The 26257-nt window shown below is 33.9% G+C and overlaps 1 protein-coding gene across 4 annotated transcripts in view; it reads left to right on the forward strand.

The window, feature by feature from the left end:
* Positions 1 to 26257, forward strand: part of LOC140149185 (ERC protein 2-like) — a 134782-nt gene that overhangs the window by 62387 nt on the left and 46138 nt on the right. For 2 of the 4 annotated variants that reach the window (XM_072171391.1, XM_072171390.1), the window contains exons 6-12: positions 3440 to 3502; positions 7392 to 7670; positions 11619 to 11759; positions 16786 to 16964; positions 17670 to 17693; positions 22012 to 22147; positions 22772 to 22903. In XM_072171391.1, the coding sequence (XP_072027492.1) occupies positions 3440 to 3502; positions 7392 to 7670; positions 11619 to 11759; positions 16786 to 16964; positions 17670 to 17693; positions 22012 to 22147; positions 22772 to 22903 (954 nt within the window). The remainder of the gene's footprint in view (positions 1 to 3439; positions 3503 to 7391; positions 7671 to 11618; positions 11760 to 16785; positions 16965 to 17669; positions 17694 to 22011; positions 22148 to 22771; positions 22904 to 26257) is intronic. The other 2 variants (XM_072171392.1, XM_072171393.1) reach the window with 2 other exon arrangements.

Raw genomic sequence — 26257 nt, forward strand, 5'->3', positions numbered from 1 at the left:
AAGGTGCAAAATTAGCAATAAGGCGCCCGGTTTTACCGCCGTGTTCAGCAACTCATATCATCACAACACTTGTAAACAAACCGTGCTCGGAGTTTGATTGACAGATGACGTCAGACGCAAACTAGTCTTTTTATCTTTGTCTATCATTATACCTGAAGTCGTTGCTAGTTGAAATGGGCAGGTACTATTGCTTTTGTTGCTGATATTTCAATGGTATTACCTGTATCGTTGGGTCAGTTGATGAAATTTTTTATATACACTACAATGTGATCGTGTATTTACACACAGATCATTCTGGTGTTTTATGATAGAAACCAACATTTATTTCGGTTAAATATGGAAAGTGCTGATTTTTTTTTCATCTTGTTCTTTCTTGTATGTTCTGTTCAGCAATTGCTCAATTCTATCTACTACTATGTCATACAGACGATTTGATCGGGTACCTATCTTGAACTCGTGCATTTGTTCTATTTCATCAAAGGAACTAGGTTGGTTTTGCAATATTAACTACATCCACACATTGACCAGTATTTAAGATTTATGAAAATCCAAAGGGTTTACTTGCTGTAATTACAGATCCTGGAAATGCAACTGTGATGATGATGCATTCAAGATTTTCAAAATTAGGGAGATCCAATGCACATCCATCTTCCAAAAAGATCTGCTTTTCTGATACATGTTGAAATATGACTGATTCACATATAAATTAAAGATAATGTTTAAACATTGAAATTTTTCGGAAGTCAATGTTATTGTGGTCAAAGTTCACTTTTTTTCCCCAAAAGTCCACATTTTGTAAATGCCCCACCCAAGAAATCTATGGACCTGCCGTCACTCATTTACTGATACTCACAAACTCACTGTCTGTTTCAGTCAAGACTTTTAGTGATCAATGCAAAAACACTTTTTGTTTGCCTAGTGAATGACTGTGAAGTAAACATGATCAATATTATGATAGATTTAATTATCAAGTTTGTCAAATTCAACTTAGTGTAAACTTGGTGTAATCTCTTATGTAGACATATATCTAAAGTCAGTGAAATCTTAAGGTATATCAAGCCTGTGTGAATATCACTATATAGTATTATCACCCATGGCAATTTTACCCATTTTCTAAAAATCAAATCCAGCACAAATGGTTGTCTTTACAGATGTGTAAATGTACAGAGTGAAATGATGTCAGGATATTCACCTGGTATGTCACTGAGTAGAATAGCTGCTAGCGATTTGAGGGAGTGTGCTATGGAGTGGAATTCAACAGGTAGAGGGGCCCAGTTTGGAATACCATGTACAAACATTTGTAAATCATCTGTTATTAAAAGGATTTTTACAGAAACTGCCCAAATTATAGAATCTCTTTTGTATTTCATTGCTGTTCACAACATGACAATATTTGTATAAGGATTTGTAAGTCCAATTTTAATGATGTTTTGGTTACTCCTTCATGTAATTCAGTACACAAAATTAGGGTTAAGGTTAGGGTTAGTTTAGGTTTAGGATTAGGGTTAGGATTAGGGTTATGGTTAGGATTAGCTTATACAAAATAATTACATGAAGGATCTACCAATGTTTTCAACAACTGTAGCCTGTTTTATGTCCCATTCATATACATATGTGACGCGATCAAGCAAAATCAGTCGAACTCGGAAATATTAAATTTTCAGTTTCTTATAGGATAGTAAAAGCATTTACAAAGCTGGATTTTGCAGAAAACCCAATTGAAATTGAACAACCAGTTCCAAAGATATGAGCAATTTAAGAGTTTCCAAAACAATAGGAAACAAAAGGAAATGTTTTCTTTCTTTGGCTATATCTCTAAATCAATATTTCCGAGTTCCGACTGATTTTGCTTGATCGCGTCACATATATTGTCCCATTCATATACATATTCTGTCCCATTCATATACATATTTTGTCCCATTCATATACATATTTTGTCCCATTCATATACATATTTTGTCCCATTCATATACATATTTTGTCCCATTCATATACATATTTTGTCCCATTCATATACATATTTTGTCCCATTCATATACATATTTTGTCCCATTCATATACATATTTTGTCCCATTCATATACATATTCTGTCCCATTCATATACATATTTTGTCCCATTCATATACATATTTTGTCCCATTCATATACATATTTTGTCCCATTCATATACATATTTTGTCCCATTCATATACATATTTTGTCCCATTCATATACATATTTTGTCCCATTCATATACATATTTTGTCCCATTCATATACATATTTTGTCCCATTCATATACATATTCTGTCCCATTCATATACATATTTTGTCCCATTCATATACATATTTTGTCCCATTCATATACATATTTTGTCCCATTCATATACATATTCTGTCCCACTCATATACATATTTTGTCCCATTCATATACATATTTTGTCCCATTCATATACATATTTTGTCCCATTCATATACATATTCTGTCCCATTCATATACATATTTTGTCCCATTCATATACATATTTTGTCCCTTTAATACATATTCTGTCCCATTCATATACATATTCTGTCCCATTCATATACATATTTTGTCCCATTCATATACATATTTTGTCCCATTCATATACATATTTTGTCCCATTCATATACATATTTTGTCCCATTCATATACATATATTGTCCCATTCATATACATATTTTGTCCCATTCATATATATATTTTGTCCCATTCATATACATATTTTGTCCCATTCATATACATATTTTGTCCCATTCATATACATATTCTGTCCCATTCATATATGTATACATTTATTTGTGACATAAATCTAACACTATATTCTGCCCTATCTCTTTTGTGTTGACAGGTTTCACATAGTCGGTGGCATCATCATCATTAAAGCCAGTACAATTTCCGTAAACAGATCCTGATTACACTCTCTGGATCAGATGTCCCTTACTGCATTTAATTCCATCATTTTGCTCCAGTCTGTCCCAGGGGTGCCACTTATATGTATGATGTTGTAAGCATGGAGAAAGTTATAAAGGATGTTTTCTGACCACCCTTTTTATTCATAGTGCAATTTTGATCTTATTTATTGTCATCCAAAATTTTAAAACAAATTGTAAAAAGACAACTCAAAAACAACTCTATGGTTTTCAATCTGTTGTGATGGGACTGCTGGATGACTGAGATAGCACATTAACATTAAAAACAAGATTCAAAATAAAATTTAGATCAGGTATTAATTGGCTATGAAATCAAAAATTATTTCAAGGCATGTAGCCCATGGTTGACTCCATGAAGAACAAATCATGCCTATGCATGCTTACAAGATTATATGCTGTGGAAATCACCTCCTCCTTGCTTAAATGTAATCCCGCCATGATATTTAAACGATCTTCTGACTTGCTTCATCTTTTCCCCTGTATTTTGACTTCATTGTACACTATATAGGTTGCAGACTATGAGACTAGGATGGAAATTAAGGAGACTAAACATAATTACCTGCAGATAAAGGTGACATAAGAGGTCACAAACTTTGACCTAGGTCATCGATAATCTTTGTGGCAAAGTTGATCTCTTTAAATGTTTACTGTTTGTTTTCTAACTATCAGTCAAAATATCTCCAGTTATAGTGTTCTATTTGTGTTAGATAGAGCACAGTATATGAGACTTTGCCAGAAAGATGAGAATGACATGGTTCATAGTGTGTATATAGGGTGTTCCAAAATATTCCACAGATTCAGACAGTTCATTAAAAGTGTGATAAAGAAAAGGTCATGAAACCAATTATTTTAGATCAGCATTTTTGGGAACTATAGTTATAAGTTGCAATTCACTATGAGCCGTTTCATTCAAAAGATATCTTATCAGAAGAGCTCAATTCCATCCACGCTTAACAACAAATAGCCAGCACGCTAAAGTTTTGTGAGATTAGAATGCCTGAAAAAGACAACGAATAATGCTAAGGAAATTCAATTTGTTCTGACCACATTTTACTTTCCTCATTTACTGTTTTGTTTTTAGAGAGGAGGAAATTATATGAAGAAAGCTTCATTTTCTCTCACTGTAGTAAGCTCCAATCTGAGAGAGCAGGTAACCAAATTAAATCAGTTCAACGACAGTGTTTCTAGACTTTCCTACAAGCTTTTGATGGACTCTTATTTCTGTTGTAGATTACTGATTGTGGAACACCTTTTTACGCACACTACATGAACATATTGACAGCAATAATAAGTGATATTTGTTGTTCTTTGTTCTATTGTGCTATAACAAAAGAAGCTTGTCAAACTGCCATTTAATGCTACAAATTTCTTTGCAAATATGAAGTTTTCTATATTAATTTTGGAAGCATCGTATAAAGTGGATATGTATACTGGTTGGTATAATCAGAATAGTTTCAACCACAATGCACTTGAATTGAGAGACCCTCCCCTCCTAGTAGCTTACTACAGTGAACAACTTTTTTATCATTTAACAAAAACATGAGTCCACACAGTAATTACCTTATTCCATCTGCCCATTTCACCTGCATGCAAAATCTTGTGGGCTAACCTAAAATGTAACAGGATCAAAATGCAGGGCGGATTTACCATTGGGCCCGGGCCCAGGGCCCCCAAAATTTGGGGGCCCCAATTTTGCCATGTGCATGTTTCTTTTTAGCCCCAAAACACCATATTTTGGACCAAAATATGCTAACATTGCGTAATTTTCTGGCCATTTACATAGCAAAATTCACCTTCACTGGCCATTTACATAGCAAAATTCACCTTCATTTGGGGCTAAAATGATCTGAAATTGAATATTTTCACGCGCTTCGCGTGCAAATGTCTTAGTAAAACCGATCTTATTTAGGCCCCTATTTGTAAACCAAAATTTGGCCGCTTGAGTGCACATGCCTTCCTCACGCCGAGTTTGGGGGCCTCCAATTTTTCGCCTGGCCCAGGGCCTCCAAAAAGGTAAATCCGGCCCTGTCAAAATGTGTTGACAAAGTCAATTTTGAGATTATTTTGATTATTTATCACATACATATATTTATATCTCAAAAGAATTTGGATGGTATTAAAATGACTGGTGACACCGCTCTCCATGATTGTAACTCTTCCATAGCGTTTATGTTAGTGTTATAAAGGGTTATGACTTGCGCTACGTACAGTGGGTTTAAGGACTTGTGATGAAATCTACCCCTCTCAATTCTTTTGAAATAGTCAGTTTTGTGACAATTGTGGTCCAACTAATTCTGATTATACATATATAATCTTCTTTGTGAACACTATAGCAAACGTGTGGTCATTGCTGTATGACAAATAGGCTGTTGACATATAAACGCTACCTTACAGGCCACTTTATTTAATTACTGCTAGCATAGTTTTTAATGGAATAATAATAATGTTACATTAAAATTATTAATTTGGTCTAATACTTTTGTGAAGCCATTGCATACTAATAAAAAATAACATTTTTCTTTTCTTTTCCACAGAAACAAGTAATAGTTTTTTTACAAATGCAATATTGTAATAACACCTCACTTTGCAATGCTTAATAGATTTTGTTGGATCAAATGATATGTTTTCTGTTGAAATAAATCTCTTGCAATTTTGTTTTTATATTTGTTGTAGCTAACAATGTTTCTATATTACAAACATAAATTGTGTCAGATTAACACCGGTACACTTTGTTTAGTAGATGTATCGTTACTATAACATTACAAGAATAATCCGTCATCACTTCTAGATTACCTGTATCGTGCTTCTTCTTTAATTTCATATGCGGGTTATATTTTGTTTATTTCATGAAATATTGATAAGTCGCGATGGGATGGTGGCTGTGGGGTGATCATAGAGACATGGTTGGTAATAGGAACAAAAGGTTGTTTAGTATGCATGCACATGAAAAGAATTTGAAGAAAGGGTAGAGGGTTGATTGTCATCAACAATAGTCAGCAATTAAATTAAATGTCAAAATATTATTTATATCTAGGAGATTTTAAAAGGGTAGTTCGAAGTATGTGTATATAAATAGAGAGTTGGAATCCGAATATCAGATGTATGGTACAAATTTGTACAGGAAGGCATAATAATCTTACATTGTATTATAGCATGCTAAATGATACTACATAATGTATTAACTAATTTGCTTACAGTTAATATCTCGAGAACTAATTGTCATATAAACTTGAAATATACAAAACAGCAACATGATTATCAGACCAATGGTTTCTTGTGCGGTTTTTTTTTTTCATTTTTAATATAGCTTTTTTCATTTTCCATTTCTGAGATATTTTTTTTAATGCCTGTAAAATCAGCTGTTTTTTGGCCAAAAGTGGACTGAGTTTGATTGGAAAAAACAACAATGTCCAAGCGACCCTGCTTGAAACTGAAAGGTCCACCTGCCCGTAGAATGGGGTTTTTTGTCACCATAAAACTTGAAATGAAATGATAATTGCTGTCATAACACATGAGCTTAACCAAATTATGAGCATGTTGGACTTAGTGTTATTTTGCCGCAACACTTTACACATAGATCGCAACATTCAGTTCAAACCAAATTTGACCATGCATTTGACAAAACAATATAGTGATATGCTATTTTACCCTCCATGTTCGACATGTGCACATGATGGCATATAAATTCTCGTGATCTAATCCAATGATTCAGCTAGAGGCAAATTATTAATGTAGAAAATATCATTGAGTAGTAGGTTATGAGATATTACCTGGAAGCATGGTATGATTACATTAATAACCCATTCATTATTGATGTCATTTGATAACGATAACGAAAACATGTGTACATCAGTCTTATCCTTGGAAAGATTGATAAAATATTTGATGTAAAAAGTCTTGATTTCTATAACTGCTACTATGTATGATTAATAAAAATTTGAATTGTTGATGGCAGTCTTTATTAGAATGTAGTTTGAGTGCACACAAATGCAGCTTTAACTATTTTGTTCATAAATACAACATTTTTATCTCTCTTAACAAATTTTGACACGTTCGATGCGAGGCTAACATTTTCTAGTAATCTTTGACTGACACTTTTTCTTTTCAGCTGTAATAACATTGTGCAGTAATAATTCACTTTTGATTTGATGTTTTGCCAGATAATTTCTGAAAAAATGTTGCACATTACACACCTCATTCAGCTATACATTGGTTCGCCTCAAGTTCAGTAGTGACATAGGTGCGTATTTCAAATTCATGCGCATACAATTAATCTCACTTTATTTTCACATAGCATACCTTCATGTGTACAAGGGCTGTTTGTCAGGATGCTTGCAGCGCAATTACTGCAAAAAAGCATTGATGTTAGTACCAAACTTGAGGTGAACCAAAGAATAGCAATTATTACTAAAGAAGAATTTTCCTAAATAATTGAATTTATCTTGATGTTTCCTTGATAGATTGACAACCTGGAAGAGCAACTTGCAGAAAAAACAACTCAAGTAGATACAATGAAAGAGAAGGTTTCTGACCTCAAAGCTGACCAAAGCAGCTCTGATAGTGCAGTGTCCAGTTTGGAAGATGCTCTCTCTGACAAAGATAGGACAATTGAGCGATTGAAAGGACAAAAGGAACGAGAAGAAAAAGAGAAAAAGGAAGAGATTGAGCATCTTGAGAAGCAGTTGAAGGATACGAAGACAAAGATGGAAGCCATCCAGAAAGAACTACAAGAAAAAGAGGTTATTACAGTTTTTAACATATTTTTTAGGACATCATATTTGTCTGACAGAATGGGCTATTCCATTTAAAATCCACCCTACCCCTGTGGAAGATTTTGGAAATATCTGCCACAGGTGGAGTATGAATTTCAAACGATATGAACACATTGGAAGCTCTATTTGAAACTCACCCTCCCTCAGTGGAAGATTCAAGTTGAATCTTTCTCAGAGAGTGTACGAAACTCAAATGGAGCTGCCTAATTTGTTTATTCCATTTGAAATTCATATGCCCCCTGTGGCAGATATCTCCAAAATCTTCCACAGGGGTAGGGTGGATTTTAAATGGAATAGCCCAATGGTAGAATATGTAAAAAGTTCCTCGGTGCACAATAGTGAAAAGAGTGAAAAGCAAAATGATCAAGTAATCAATGTCATGACTGAAGAGGTTCAATCCGCTATTTAGAATTTTTTTGTCAAGACAAAAGGAAAAAAGTTATGCTTTTCTGCTGACAGTTTTGACAGAAACCTTTTGGCTTTCTCAAAGCATTGATGATGTCATTGATTCATCTGCTTAGATCAAGATGGGTCAAGATGGGCAAGATGGGTCAAGGAATCAGTATGGATTCTCAAGAGAGGAGAAAGCACCATGAACAGAGATGAGGAGACATTCTTTCTAAGTCACATATTTGAATTCCTTTCCTCAAGACCAATGTTGGAGGCAGGAGTACTTCCGGTAAGACAAAACAGCTTTGCCGGTGAAACAAGATTCCCACTCCAAGCAGATGGATCAATAACATCATCAACATCTTGAGAAAGCCAGACGGTTTCTGGCAAACTATCAGCAGAAATATGTATGTTTTTCCTTTGGCTTTGGTCTTGACAAAAACCTTATGCCTAATTTTTGCTTGGTAAAAACAAGTGGTATATCCATAGATTGATAACATACAGATGGTGCCCAAACAGATAGAGTCCAGCCTCATCTATAAATGAGTACCAATCTTTCCATCAATGCTATGCCCACTCTGCATCTGTTATGGCATACTTTGCCGTCTTGATATCTTTCGCATAAATGCAAAGGCACGCAATGATGTGCATGATTTGTTAAACACAGGCGATAGAACAATTGGCCCTCATGAATATGATCATTGCATACAAAGCATGGGGACTTTGCCTGTTAGGTGCCAGTTTCTAATATTAATGGGTATAACTCATTATTGTCAGTACCTTACAAAACACAGGTCGTAAAGTCATAATGTTTGTTGTCAGGTAATTAATTGATGATCAATTAACTTTATTTGACCAATTATACATTTAGTATGCAAATAATAGTGATGACAATGAGCCCATTTTATTTGTATAATTATATACAGACTGACAACACTGACAAAATTCTGAGCTGTCTTTAGATGCCAAAATCCCAATTGAGATTGGGTAAATTGGCGTGAGCAGGCCGTCAATCTGGTCAGCCTCTCCTAATCAATGGATGTTAATTCTAGAATATTGTGATTGAGCATTATCAGTCAGTATATTCAAATAATAAATTTGGCTCAATGAATGTGAGCAAAAGAGGGTTACCAGATCCATGATTTAGTAGCCCAAGTTTGAAGATTTGCATCATAATTTTTGACCCAATAAAGACCATCAAATTAGTGTGAAGCAAAAGTGATGCTTAGGATAGGGTTATAGCTGGGATCTGTTGTTTTCCAGTCTCATAGAAGCTAATGGTTTGGTCAAACTTTCCATGATTATGCCACGATTCAAGCCATATTTTTCACCGGCAAAGCTGTTTACAGATTGAAAACACACCTTGTTGTAAGCTGATTGAGATGATTTCTACAAAACATTTTAAGCTGCGTACGTCCTAAGGGAAATCATTTTTTCTTTCTTTCGTATTTTATTCCCTGTACTTGGGTTTGATGGGGGGAGAAAACATACAAAATAAACCATCAAACCCTACACACATAAACAAGCAAGATACATACATGTAATCAGTAAAGCACTTTATAATATAAAGGAAACAAACTTTAACTATAGACTGTATTCATAAAATGTAATTACAAATCAAGAGTTTCATAATTCATACAACATACAATGTACTGTACCTTGCAACAAAATAACACAACACATGACAAAAAGCCCAAAAAATAATTTTTTTTTTAAATGTACAGTTCCTGAATTAATAAAATAAAGGGTTACAGCTCCAAAATCAAATTATCAAAGGCTCCCATTTTTTTGTGTGCTTAGCAAACTTATTATTTCTAACAGCAATAAACCTCTCTGACTTCTCAAAAGCTTTGACCCACGATGTAAACACAAAAATGCTCAAAGGCTTTTCCTCGACCCGGCACCTATAAATGTAGCGCTTGGCCAAAAGAATAATTAAATTTTTGAAACAATCAAATTCCTCGTTAAGCAAACCAAAACAAACTATTTTGAAAGTAAGGTTTATGAAAAGATGAAGATCATTTTTTATCCAGGAAATAATTTCCTTCCAGAAAAGGTTGGAGAAATTGCAATCCCACATCAGATGTTTAGTGGTTTCAATACTTGTCTTGCAAAAACTGCACAAATTTGTTTCTTTTAATCCTATCTTGTAAAGAAAATTGTTTGTCGCTAAAATATTATGAATAAATCTAAATTGAAAATATCTTGTGTATGTGTCGATACTGCTAGTAAAAGCCATAGTATATATCTCATTCCAATTTTCAATAGGTACTGGTACAACAAAATCAATTACCTAAGGGAAATCATCATAAGTATTCATAATATACAGACACAAAGAGTGGATTTGACTCATTATAGATTGAAAACATACACATTCTTAACCGATTGATAGGAACCGAATAGTGGCAGCAATATTATTTTATTTTTATTACATCATGCTGAAAATATTATGTATTAAAAGTGCAAATTCCAATTTGTAAGAGGAACAAAAATAAATTCAATTTCATATATTAATGCACATTTATAACAGAAATTAAACTGAACAAGATTTTATTTCACCTTCTACAAAGTACCCATTTTATATCATTTACTGACGTTAAAAATACTATATCACATTTTAATGAGACACTCAGCTGAATATTTTATGTAGTGTAATATACAGGTAACCTTTACCATATTATACCAGAAACTTGATATTCATTTTGTTGTTAGTTAGCAATAGTGATGAGCAATATCAACTACCTTACCCTTACACCTGTATCATTTGCCCACACACTGTAATTAAATATGACCAAATTACCATGATAATATGAATCATACAGCTAGATTTGTTTTACATGTGTTATGATGTGTTTTATATTACATCAATGTTAACGCGACATTATCTAGCGCGGCAAACTGGGACATAGTGAAAGGTTAGCACTTGGATTGCATAAGGGAAATTGTGCTCTATTTATTTTCCCCTTGATTATGTCTTTGGTAAGAAAATGTCCCAGATGATAATAGTTATAATACTCAGGCAATCAGAAATATAGGCAAATACAAGCAATCGAAAATATGGATTTGTTTGACTGATGCTTATTTTACTTACAAGAATGAAAGTAGTACATAATTTCATTGAAAATGAGAGTCAAGAATGCTTGTAATGAGCATTTGGGATTTAGGTAGGTATTAGAGAAAATAGACAATTTGGAAATGAAATTCAAAGCAAAGTACACCATACTGGAGATGGTGTTTTACAAATTCAGAAATGATTTTACAATGGAGCAGAAAATGAATGTAGAACTAATCCAGGGATTTGTGTGTATGTGATGAATAAGAATTTTTATACAAAAGCAAGTTTGAAAGCTATTGTCAGTATGATTTTTGATCAATTTTAGAATAAGGTATGCATATTGAGAAGTGTAATATTAGCAGTAGTATTTAAGCTGTAGATGAATAATTGTCCAAATTTTTATTTGTTATACTTTTTACTTTATTTAATCCAATTTCTCCCTTTCCTGTTTGCCATGTACTCCCATACAGACAACCCTACTGGACCTCAAGGAGCATGCATCAACAGTAGCTTCACAGAGTTTAAAGAAAGATTCCAGAATCACCACATTAGAAATGAATGTAGCACAGAAGACGGAGGAAGTGACACAGCTAGAAGCAGAACTCAAGAGGGTAATGACAGCCAAAAATCAATGTTATACACTCAATTTCATTTTTTTATACCTGTGTACTACTTATTTTTAGTGTACCTAGAGAAGTGCATCCAAAATAAGAAGCACTATACTTAGTTCAGCTCATAATAGGCAAGACTTGGATTGATATAGAATGGCATACACACAAGTGCATGACTGATGCATGATTTTGTGAATTTATGCGAGTGTAAGTTGGGACTTAGCTGGAGAGCGTGGTAACAAAATCAAGTAATTTTCACCAGTCACAAGTTGAACATCGATTATGAGTTGAATAAAGTATACTTTTTTCAAACAGGTATGAAAACTCACTCTCATACTAAGTCATCAAATTTTGTTTTACAGCTTAACACCAAATTTGAACTATGTCTTAAACATATTATATGTGTTTAAGTTCTTGAATACCATTTTTTTACCAAAATTAGGAAATTGGATGAATCATGTAGTCATTTTGAATACAGAGCCCATTCCAGATATACAATCTTTTACTTTCCATGAAACATTTCAACAATATTCTATGCATAAAAATTATGCATTGTATTCAAATAATGTTTTCCATTATGAAACATCTCATCTATTGTTACATAACCAATCATGCCAAGGTCTGTATTATATTCTCAACTTTCCTGGTATTATGTACTGTTTTAAATAGTTTCAGATCTTAGTTACATTTTATTCTTTATAATTTAGGGCCACAGATATTGTAAAGGAACAGACCATTTCTTTTAATTCCTAGTTGCATATTCAAAACTTTCAGTATCATCGGGAAGAAATATGTTGCAGTCATGAAAGATTAGAATGACAAAGTGAAAGGTCATTAGTATTATTTAGAAGGTTGAATCATAGAATACCAATCTCATCTTATTTCAGTCAATTATGTGACTCATTAGTTTACTGGTAACTCAAGGTAAACGTCAGAGCAGTATTGGACACTTGACCTTAGAACTAATTGTGAAATTTATCATCTTTGTAAAATCCTACCTTATTTGAGGATTTGTTGAGGATTTGGATGTTGATTGTTCTTTATATGATGGATGGGTTTTATCATTATATGACTATATTTCTATACTTTTCATGAAGGTAGAGCAAGGCCAGTGATGTTCAAATACTTCAGATACTTAACATTGTGTCCTCACTGGTTTTATTGTCTGTATACATACAGAAGGTCAAGAAAGTCTGTCATTTGATTTACTTGAGATGAAATTAAGTATTTATTATTGGTATTGAGATTTGTGGTTCAACCTTCAAAGTCACAGATTTCACTAACAGTTGCATGTGTTGTAATTCCTAAACCCATTGTAAGTCCCCATCATAACTCTTCCATAGGATTCACTTCAAGATTCCTATTGTGGCCACCTGCACAGATATACTGTTCCAATGTTCTTGACTGGTACACACAGAGTACCTACACAGTACCAATGTTGCTACTGCACAGGACCCATTAGCAGGGATACTGTACTGGTATTACACTGATACTCCCCTGGTACTGCACAATACTTTAAGACAGTCAACCTGTGCAAGCTGCCGCTATAGGAATCCTAGATTATATGGTATGATAGGTTTGGAATTCTGATGGGTTAAAGGACTTAAAAGCATTGTAAATGTTAGTGAAATCTACCCCAGGAATGGTAGGGTATTTAAGTAACAAGAAGCAACTTACTATATCAGATATGCCTTCTGTCTTCTCATGACTATACTATCTGTTATCTTTCGGTCTTTTGCATGCTATATAGAAAGTACATAAATTAGCAACGTAAGTTGAAAGCATGCATTTCAGGATACAAATATGGGTTATATGTTGGTGTAAGGTAGAAATCAAAGTACACAATTCAAATTTAATCAAACACACAATTCTCTTGATACAATGCATGGGTGGTGGGGAATTCAGCAGCTTGTAATGCTTCAGTTGGCAGCAGTAATATTGTGGTCAACTTTAGTGGTGGCGCTAGTGCTGTCTGATAGCATATGCGTTCATAAACACAAGCAATGAACTTTTGAATTATTATGTTACAGCTCCATCAATGTAATGATATCATTGAGAGATTAGACCAAAAGAGTCTGGACTCTGCCATGTTTATGTGTTAATCCAGAGGTAATTTATTTATTTATTTCACCATGGGCCCAGTAAACTTCAATATCAAGTGAATACTTGTTTGCATTGGTTGTGTAATGGGTTGGCATTATTTGTTTGAACCTGTGGGTGAATCTATGACAAAGTAGAATATTTTTGTGTTATGATGAATTGTGTACTTCTTACAAGTAGAATTCTATTTATTTGATTGATTTAAGGGGGTACTACACTCCTGCCCAATTTTTGTGCCTATTTTTGCATTTTTCTCAAAAATTATAGTGCATTGGGGACAAGTAAGATATGTATATTATAGGGGCAAGGACTACACCTACTGCACTGGAAATTTTATTTCAGCACAGACAACAGTTGTGGAGTTACAGCCAAAATTGAGGGAAAACCAATATGTGATCAATAAATCAATAACTAATTGCTTTGAGTTGCTGAATTTTCAGTACAGTAGTTGTAGTCCTTGCTCCTATAATATACATATCTTACTTGTCACCAATGTGCTATAATTTTTGAGAAAAATGCAAAAATAGGCCAGGGGTGTAGTTCCCCCTTAAATCAAATTATTTGTAAGGACAATATCATATTCTATAGCCATATAATTTTGGATTCCTTGAGGCAGTAGCGCTCGCATGTGATAACATGCACAAACAAAGGAAGTCAAATGAACTAAAGGTAGTCTAATAGGTGGTTCTTTACTACAGTTTGTACCTTGTGATCTTCAAGCTATATCAAATGCATGTTGTATTTAATTCCCCCTTGTGGAAATTGAGTAGCAGATAAAATGTATTAGAAACAGTAAAGCAAAACTAACCATATGGGCCTTTTCAATGCCAATATAAAGGTACTGCTTTTGAGATGTTTTTAATACAATAGTCTATACAACACTGCTACAGGTGCTGATTTTCTTATCTTTGAGTACAAATCAATTAATAGAGAACATCACAAGGTGTACTCCAGCACTACTTTTCCATCAATACCGTGTACAGTTTACCCTTGTACTTAATTGTTGAAATAAAAACAAAAATAATTTTTCCCTCTCAGTTTCCCATCTTCTCAATTTTTTCTGCTGTTAGCTTTGGAATGTCTTTTTCTCCTTTAAGTTCACTGTATATTGATTAGACCTCTTGGTGCAATCTAGAGAGTTCCATTTGTAATTCTAAGAACTGGTAGATTAGGGTATCTTTGCTTGTTTGCTTGTCACCTCTTGTCCTCTTTTCCTTCTCATTACCATACTTGGCAGACATTTTTACCATCTTGTAATTGCATGTAGTGTTTGATAATTTCAAACCCGGGTACTTACCACTGAGAGTTGTTTTAGATCAAGTGCCTTTCAATGACTCCATATAGCTTGCTTTATATCTTGAAACCCTCATGGTAATCAGTGAAGGTAGGGCCTATAATTTCCTGAAGCCCAGCCATATTTGTGAAGCTGTTATGTAGTTTAGATATATTCTCTGTCCCTCACCAATTTGTTATGGTATTGCTGGGTTTGTATTATACTTATGTTATCTTTTATTCTTCTAAATAGAAACATAATCTACAATGAGAATTTCAATTGAATTAACACAACAGTATGTAGTCGTATTTCAAAGGACAAAATATGAGCAGTCAATCAAACCAGTCAAAAGACATTATTGGCAAATCACCCAATCAGGACCAAGTTTGATGCGACTTCATGTTCATTTGTCATGTGGTCATTCAATTGAAATTCTTACTGTAAGAAACAAATTTATAATAGAAGTTTATATCAAAAATTTTTATAAAATCTACAAATATCAAATATTCTTATAAAATCTACAGATGGTAGGTTGTAACCTAGAAAGAATTACTTGGTGTCAATTCAAGCTTTAACATCACATTGAGTTGGTGGTTTGGTGTTACCAGCAGTCCTGTTTTTCAAGATTTCAAAACTTGGCTGCAGATATAAGTTGTTCTGTCAAACGCATACCAATTGTTGTAACTTTGTAGTATCTAGATTTCTCATAATCAAATGTGATGAGATCAAGCAAAATGAGTCCTTTGTCAAGAAAAATCTAAATTTATTTTTGAATTCATTTTATGTGCCATTGTCAGAGCTTTATTCTGATGAAAACCTCCATTACAAATTGGACTTACTGCATACTATTCCAGAGATATGGTAATTTTAGTGTTGTTCAGAATAGTAAAATACAAAGTTGAGACTCAAATTCAATATAAGCAACAAATGACTCCTTTAGATTGATGATATCACATGTAATTTGTAGCAATATGTACAACTGTATTTTAAATTGTGTATTTTTCATGTCATTCACCCATTCCACAGTTCCGTCATATATGAGGAGAGTCTTGACATGGCAGCATACATGATTGGGACTTAAACCAGTCATATGACATTTGTGTGATGTTACGTAATTCTTCCTTTCATGTCTATTGCCAATTCAAAGCTCTTCTTGCGTATGGCGAAACCATGCAATGGGCGAATAGCAGTAGTAGAGTATAATTCAACATGGAGTATACATGTTACCCCAGGGTGTCACTCTGGCACATAACTTTTTCCCCCACACATGGTCTTGAATGTATTGTGTTGATCACTGTAACTGGTAATTTTCATTTAAAACTTAGCATAAAACTGCAGAAGATAGAGAAAAGCATACCAGGAAGTTATTACGACTATTTTGATTGACACCAAACATAAATTAAACAGCTTTTACAAATAATTTTCTATGTTTGCCCAGCAATATATCCAACTTTAAACTTCTAGTGATTCAACTGTACATGTAACCCTAAAGTGCAAAGCCTTGTGACAATTATCCCTTCTTGGGGAAATGTTATTTGGTGAGTGACTCCTTGGGATAACCCCATCTTTCAATGTTGAGGAGTGGTCACCATTTCACAATGTTTGCTTGAATTGAATATTAATACCTCATTATGCTCCTTTACTTCTGAACAGATAAAAGAGGAAAAAGACACCACAGAAAAGCAGCAGGTATCTGACCTTAGTAAGCAGCTTCGGCAGTCTCAAGATGAAGTGAAGAAAGCACAGAATGAGTTAGATAGACTACTAGAAATCATGCAACAAACAGAAGGAGAAAAACACGAGAAAGATAAGAGAATTGGTGAATTAGAAAAGTAAGTAGGGGATCACAGGGTAAATCACATACAGAGTTGCCAGAAAAAAAGGTCAATTTTAAATTTTACCCTAATTTAAGCCATAGTCTTGACCAAGCCTGGTGCCAGTATAGAAATTTATTATGGTATGGGTCCATATAAAAACATCAGACAATATACAAATTCATCTATACATCAGTTTTTAGCACAAATGTGAGCAAAGTACAGACCATCATAATGTACAGGTATCTGTTATGATGACTTACAAAAATGGTCAGTATAATTATTGAAAAGGTTACTTCAGAATGAATCAATTATTTGAAGCTTTCCTAGTTCAGACAAGTCACATATTAGTGTTATTCATTATACTTAAATGAACAAGTGTCATACATAGCAATGCTCATATATCATTGTACAAATTTTCATGGCAAGGATTTCATATCATTCATGGCATTCACTCATTTGAATCAGCAATCCACCATGGTATGTGTTCATATCATGTTGACAATATGCTGCTGTATTATTTCACATGGACCATTATATAGGTATCTGCATGTGTGAATGTACCAGGTTCTGTGGATAAAAAGTTTGTCTTATGCATTCAAATCATCTTGCCTGTACTAAACTAATTGATTGACTGACCATCTAACAATTTTCTTCTCATGGACTGAATGCTGTTCTAATTCTTTTCTCATCTATATAATTATTAACTCACAACTTTGTTAGTGTCATCCGAATGAACTGTCCGGGGTAAGTTGGCTGTAACTTTCATCCTGTGAATGTTATGGTGGAATTAATGGCAGTGTTGTGTTCAATTATTTGATTGTGTGTCTTGAAGCTTGTTACCCTCCCATTACAACACACATAATAGACCAAGATGCAAACTTTTACATTATGAAATATCACAGTCCAAATGTGATTTAATAGACGTAAAGCATAAATTGAAAACTCAAGTGATGATTTTAATTTCCTCTGTCACATTTCATATAATGCTGATCTATATACCTGCTGTGACTTTATTAAGTAAAGAACTGGGTTTTTATTATAAACAGAGGTATATTTAATCGTCAAAATGCAGGGTAGAACCGTAGTTCATTACACCAAGTACACGTTCCATATTGTGTGAATCTAATTTCTGATTTACACAGTTTCATTATCAACCCAAATAACTTTCACCTGTGATGAGGCAGTGTAGGCCATGTTATGATATTCTCATCTACCTCTTGTGTTTTAAATTAGCAAATCTATACATAAAATTAGTCTATTATTGGTGTTGCATGGTATTCATGTCCCCCAATGACAAGTAACTCAACAAGTGGTTTTGTATAAGCATTGTTTTAGTCTGTACATGCTATAATTGAAGACCGAATTAAAAAGACTAGTTTGCATATGACGTCCTGTCAACAGACCAAAAATGCAGAACTGCGCAGGTCAGCAACCAATCATGCCACACCTTTGCCCTAACGTCAGATGCAAACTAGTCTTTTTAATTGGTCTTCAATTATATATGTCAAAAGATCTGGTGCAATTTCAGAATCTGGTACAACACCCTCTGGTTACTTTGAGAGCAGTACATCATCATGGAATAAAGTGCAACTCATGGTGTGGTATACCTTATTCTAAGTTTGTGCTAAATATCTGTAAATTTTCATTTCAATTTTTATGAAGTTAATGTTCTCAAGAAACAGCTTCCCTTTTTACCTTAGTTGTTGATGTATACTCTGATATATTGGCAAATAAAGTATTTGCATACCAAACAGTCAAATATACTCCATCATATAAACATGCTCACAAACACAAACTTATTGCAGTAAGCAACTGAACTCTCTCAATTTCATCTATACCAGTTGTACTTACATTATTTATCATTGGTTTGTAATGTTACTAGCAGAGATGCAACTTTTCCTTCTTTAGCCTGAATTTCTTCTTGAAAGTGCAAATTTCCACGGTTTTATTTATTATCAGGCCATTTAGGGACTTTCCAAATGCAAAGTGCTACTTCAGGCTTTTTTTAAAACAATTTTGAGAGGTATTAAGTGGCATCTCTGTATTAGACCTGCCTGTTTACTATGTTATTGATCAGTATTGTTATGTGTTATTACTCTATATGTATATATACATTTTGAATTAAAAAGCAACTCTTCAAGAAAAGACAGTCATCAATAGGGAGATGTGATGCAGGGTTTGCATAGGTAATTCTTCAATTACAAAGCAAGGGCTAAAATAACTCATGATCACAACTCTTTTTTGACATACATACTGTCATACATTAGTAATATTTGATAAGGCACCTCTCCAACTTGATCAAAGCACCATAAAAACAAAGCAATAGCAAAAACTGATTCAATAGGATGGATAGAAATGAGACTTCAAAACCTTCTTGAAACTTGGCAGTGTGCATGTCACAGCGTCAACACCCTATGTTATAAATATTTTTTCATACAGGTCCATACTCCGTTGGTGAAATTAATATTCTATTATTGACATAGATAAAGAAAGTTTACATATGCATTGTGATATACATGTGTGATCGAATATTATAATACAAGCACCTGGATTTTAGGTGAATGGGCTAAATGTGTTCCTTTATATAATTGTAATTCTCAAAATTAAATATATCACAATTTTAACTTACGATTTAAAAATCGTTACGCCAAAAATGCAGTAAAAATGTATCCAGAGCAAACAGCAATGGCCGCTAATTAGTGTATTTAATTTCAAGTTAGTGTATTTAAAAACAAAACCTGGGTTTACCTGAAAACAAATCGAATTTCCTTGTAACAGCAACACCATATGGGATACTAGAGCATGCGCAAATTGCATATAACATGTAGAATAGAACTTGGCGGTATCTCATATGATAGTTTTTGACACGAAGATATAGGGATAATGATGCTGTGCATGTCTCCCTGACAATTCTTGGGAGGCAGTCTCACAGTGTGTAATGGGTCCAGCAGCAGGTCCAGTAGCAGTAGCAATCACAGAGTCTATACTTGTTCTTCAAATATCTTTCCAAAGCACCTGTGGTTTGATCATTTGCAGAAATGACATACAGCAACAAAAGCTTCAATTCCAATCTGAAGAATGATGTAACTTCACTGCATAGCACAGCTGCTTTGGTCATTATGTTTGCCATATTTATTTGAATATTTGATATTTACAAAAGCAAGATTTATTTTGTAGTTGCGGCTGATAGGATTGGGCTGTATTCATTTACCAGACATTTCAAACCAGCTTTCAATCTATATCTACTGCACTCTCAGTACAGATACCATTTACAAGTGCATTTTATGGCAGAAGTTAAAAATCTGTTTAATAACAAAGAGCATCAGAATATCATTTGAACCCAAGTTGGTGTATACTATTAATATGGAGCTTCATAATTTCAGATGTGTACTTTTAATGTTTTATAAAGTGTTAACATGTTGCAACTTAATCAGATACACTCCAAAAATATAAATAATAGTATTAAAAATAATCAGGAAGCACGGAAAATATATGTGTGATATCAGCATCACTTCTACTCATAAAACAATGTCAGTGTTTGATCTATGTAAATGAACAGAGGGCATAACACCTATTGAAAGCCCAAATTTGTCATTTTTGATCATTGTTTAAAGTCTTGTTATTATGGTTGTACCTGTTAATAGTGTTAAAGTTTTAGCAAAATGCAGATATTACCATGTAGCAGTTGCTTTCTTTTTGCTATGTTTAAATTGTGACATGATCAGGTCAAAGGAGACAGTTTTGAAAACTGACTTTATTATCATTGTCAATTTTCACTGTAACCAAGCATACTATTGCTAAAATCCTTACATTATTAGCATACCTGGTTGCCAAGGAGCTTTAATAAAGCCCATTTTCTGTGACTGTATCTCCATTTTACAATGGCTGCCTTTGACCTGATTGTATCAGATCTTTATTGCATCGCAATAATATTTGCCCCATCTCTCATCTGTCATATTGCATTTATTCTCGTCTCTCATCTCTTTACAGTTTGCATGTTGTCTCTTGTTCTGTTATCCTTCCCATTTTGTCCAATTAATCTATTCTGTGCTTTGTATTGATATGTACTTTTCCAAGATGTCGTTTGATGGATAAACATCCCATGCTTATTGATTGTTTCCAACCAATTCACCTGCATGTAACTTCTTATGTATTATACTATAGGAATCAGTATACTATTGATGTCAATTGAATCTCAACACATTACTTGAAACTTGTATTTCCATTTATCTGATTCCTCTTTGTTCCTCTTGATTCCTGTAAATGTCATTTCTGTACCTGACTGAAATATTATTAAAGCATAGCAAACCTGTACTATTAATGTATGTATCAGTATCTCTTATGCCACATTAAGAAGAAATCACACTTCTTTATGTTTATTAAAACTTTCAATGCACTTTAACATTGTGACAAGTCTCAAGCATCAGCATTTAACATTAATTGTTTTAATTTTATCGTCACTCATACATAAGTTACAGAATTTATGTAGGAGTGTAAAACAAATATTTTAATATTAACAGTTAAAACTGTCTTAAATTTGTGTAATGATTGAAATATAATCATTCTGTGAAAGATGTATTATTCAATTCCACTCACTGTTCTGGCTCATTGAGTGCAACAATCCCCCTTCACCTTTTATTTTGACCATACTCATAGATGGTTAATATTTGTATACATGTAATCACAACTTTATATTAAATATGCAAGATTGATTTTTGTTTTAAACTTCAATGTATTATTAAATGAGTGATCTTGAAAGATAGTACAGCAATATTCATGTTTGTTTAAAAAGTCACCATGTTTTAATACACCATAGTTAAAAATGCTGCTTAAGATGAACAATGTGGAATCTAGATCAGTAATAATTAAAGAACAAGCCTGTCCCTTTCTTTTGAATTGATCATTCCATATCATCTATGATAAGCATGTGTAGATGATCTGGATTGAATCATTTGTAAAAGTCTCCTGCTATAACCCAAGCCATGTGATCTACAACAAAATAAACTCTAGTGGCTTGTGATTTCTGTAAATAAGATTTGGAATTTTATTTTTATTAATGCAGACAATATAAGGATTCTATGAAGAGGCATAGTGGTATGAAGAGAGATTCCCAGATGCAGAGGAAGATGAATGCACAGCTGATGGAAGAAGCAAGAAGACGAGAAGGGGAACTCGCTACTGATACACAGTCATTACAGGTGAGACATGGCAAATTAATTTTACACCAAAAAGTTTGAAATTCACAAACTTTATTAACTTCATTTTCAAAACTGCCATGCAGATGCTTTTGCAAATGTGAGTCTAATATTCTGGTTATTTGAATGAACCACTCACTGCCTTCAAACTGAATTATTTGCAAATTTATTTGTTATTGAAAACTATCAGTTACTAAAGGTTATATGAAGGTAAAAACAAACAACATTCAATGTCTTGAAAATGTACCTTGTGTTTATGATTTGAAATGTTAAAAATCATATTTGTAATCAGCTTTTATCCTGCTTGCACTACAAATAATAAAGCAACAAACAAGTAGTCATTCTAGACAAGATCACAGTTGCTTGTGGAAAGCTATACTTTATTTCAGCTCAAGTTTGGTTGTGATGTTAGTGCTTTCATTTGGACAAATCATACTTATAGGTTAATATGCATGATTTGATATTGCAACCAGCAAACTACTTCACTACAAAACTCATGGTGAAACAAAGTTTAGTTATTCTTGAACTGCTTCAGATACCCCTAGACAGAGGTAACTTGGGCAGTATTTAAGAAATTACTATCCATGAGCAGTATCAACATGCAGTCTTTTCTTTTCTTTTCAACAGAAAATAGTGAAAGAGAGAAATGATAGAATAGAGGAGCTAAGTGAAGCATTAAAAGAAAGTGTTAGGGTTACAGCAGATAGAGAAGAAGTACTAGCACAGCAAACACAGACTATCACCACTCTACAAAAACAGGTGAGTTACTACATAAAGATAGTGTTAGTATTGCAGTAGATAGAGAAACTATATTATATACCACATACATAGATTCTTGTTGCTTGATTGGTTAAAACTGTGAACATCACGACCAATTTAAGCACAACCTATATTTTGCCCTTCAAAAAAAATCGAATAGGCTAAAATCGGGCTACCCAATTACAGCAGCGCAAAATCACGCTATGGCAGTTTTGCGTGCGTGACCTGTTCCATCGCATCGAATGCGCGCACACGGAAGGCATGGTCAAAAGTACTATTTACGGCTTGGCGGTACTATTTACGGATAGGAGTACTGATGATAGAACTATTTTTGGTCATGTGATCCACTTTTAACCAATCAATAAACAAGAATATATTAATGAAGTATATAATAATACTATTCCCCGGGCAATAGTAGTACATTTCACACTGTCATGGCAACAAACTAACTGTCTCACTGTACATAGAGATGACGCCTGCCATAGACACGCTGACACAGTTGTGGCTTGTGTGTGACATTTCCGGGGGGAAAATGGTTCGTTATTTAAATATTTGGTAAAAAAATCCATGTATGAGGTGTATAAAACAAATATTGACTGCCCTTTAGTCAGTGAATGGTCAAAACTATTACTCCTTGTGATCTCAAAACCATGCTGTTTTGATGGTTTTGAGATCACTTGGAGAAATAGTTTTTTTAAGTTTCAGCTTTGGTTTGGGAAACTAGTACACTTTTGAGATCACTTGTATCAAAAGTTTTGACCATTCACCTTTTGGGCAGTCAATATTTGTTTACTAGCACAGCAGACACAAACTGCAGAAACATGTGAGTTAACATAAAGATGGTGTTTGGTAAATAATGTTTTGTTAGAGGTGCCCTATGCATTTCCCACCCCTACCCTGCTGAAGGGAGGCACCCAGTCTGTGGTGTTATGTGGTATTTGGTGGAGTTAGGGTTTGCCTGTGTGCAAAGGCATGTTCAGAGCCAGTCAGGGGGCCATCATGCACATTTCCATCAAATTATTAATGTACGCAAGCTTTACAAAAATGACTGTCGCACTCTTGGGTAATACAGCAAATTTGAATTTTGCTATAATAATAAATAATGCATCAAAGTTAAATGGCACTTCGACTGTGAGCCAATATGGTGCACGGCAGGTTTGGTTGGTTGTCAGCTCTGTCATGGGTGGGGAGATGTAGCTCTATGTAGGCCTCCCCCTGCGAATATACCTCCGGGATCATCGTACCAATGCGATATAAAAATAAATCAAGAACAGCTCATGGGTGGCATAGCCGATTGTACCACTGAGTCCAAGACAAAATTAAGGTCAGCAAATCTCAATCCCTTAATGTCATCAGCATCATGGTCATGATGTATCTTTGTTAAGATAGAATACACATACAATAGTACAAATGTGGTGAAATGGAACACATGTTTTGATTGTGACCAAGTACCACCCAGTTTGAGTTGGCTGTTGAATGTACTGTGTATCCAGATAAGTACATAGGTTAATCTATATCATCCTAAGAACAATATTGATAGTACAGTACATCACAATGACCTGCATCTTGAGATGGAGTTTTGATATCTTGATGTGCAACAGTTTAAACTTGAAGAGCTGTACTTAAGCAATAAAACAGGAAATAGAAATGCTTTTAAAGATGAAAAGTAGAAGATTTCAGTGAAAATAATATTTTGTAAGTCTAGGAGATTGCATAAAAACCTTTTTACAAGTCTTGATAATTTTCAGCAGAATGTAAGACTATCATTAGGGACAATTTTGGCAAAATGGAGATTTTGATACTTTTATAGAGCAGGTGAAAGCAATTAATTATGTTTAAATTAATGAAATATGACATTGTAAGTGCAGTTAAAGCAGTTCAATAAGTTAGTTTACAATGTAAGACTTACAAAAAGGCATGTACATTAGTCTTGTAGGCAACAGCAAAACTGAACTGTTTAAAATTTGCTATGTTTTTTTAATTATACGATTTTGGAAATTATTAAATCACCTATTCTATCAAGTACCCTAAGCACTTTTCATCTCTACCCAGATATCACTGATCCAAAGAGTTTCCATTTTGTTAAATACACTTATGATAGTCTGTCATTCTGCTGATGAATTGAATTCATGAACCTGTAAAGTACAGAAATATAACTGATGGATGGATGTCTCATACAGTAATCAATATTTCTCACCCTTTATGTTACAGACTTTGTTCAACTACCAGTAGTACATATAGTACTGCAAAATGCTGCAAATCCTTAGCCCTTGCACATTTCCTTCAGGTGCTCCAGTTGCCCATACCTAAAATCAGGGGTAGCACTAGGTTTTAAAACCAGGGGTTCTCAGAACCCCTGAACCCCTTGAAAGTGTTAAAAATATGCGCTCAAATCCTAAAATGAGGGGTTCTCTAGTCAAGTATTGAATGCCCGTTTCAATATATCAGTATCAGATTTTGTGATTTTGGTTATGATGTGTAAATAGTTAAGGCCTGGCAAAACGCGATCTCCCTTTCACGCTGCGATTCTCACTATTAACCAACTATCTGGCTTTTAAAGAAAGTTCCCATGCAGTGTACTTGCTATAAAAGTGTTGCTTTATGCCATAAAAGTTCGCGAATTCCATAAAATGCAGTTCAACTTGACAAAGTGCAGAATTCAACAGCATTGCAAGTCACATGTCACGAGTGAAAAAGCCATGAAATACAAAATAAAAAATGACATTTCATTGCAAGTGAGTTCAAGTTTAGGCCAAATATCATGATATTTATTGAATTACTGGAGTATTTTGACTATAAAACATAATTCAAGGGCAAATTTTTGTTTTCTTTTTTCTTCTACGACCTCGTATTTCACCGCTGGCATATCTCTACACACCACCCTTGAAGCATTTCTTACCGATCCTAGAATTAGAAATTACCAGCTCACGTGCGTGTCGTCATTCAGTACTGCAATAAAACTCTCATCAGTGATTCTAGACAATATCACAATCTGTGTTAAATTACGCTGGAGGTGTATATTTTATATTTATTTTTAAATTATGTTACAATGCTACGGCGACTTCACTTCAACATTTATGTTATTGCATTTTATGTTACATAATTTCTGGACAGGTCGTAAATATTGGAGATCGAAGCTTTTATTTTTCTTTCACATGTTTTCATTTTTCTGCGCCGCATGAAAACCCCTGAACTGGTATGCAAAAATGAATAGATGCGCTCAAACTTAAAAATATGCGCTGTACGCGCAGAAACGCAGGTTAGCGCGACCCCTGCCTAAAATCTGACTTCATCCAACAGTAACTCTTAGTCAGATATGAATCCTGTATTAACTTACCCTCATTTGTTCTTTCT

The sequence above is a fragment of the Amphiura filiformis genome, chromosome 3 (assembly GCF_039555335.1).
Source record: "Amphiura filiformis chromosome 3, Afil_fr2py, whole genome shotgun sequence".
Taxonomy (NCBI): Eukaryota; Metazoa; Echinodermata; class Ophiuroidea; order Amphilepidida; family Amphiuridae; genus Amphiura; species Amphiura filiformis.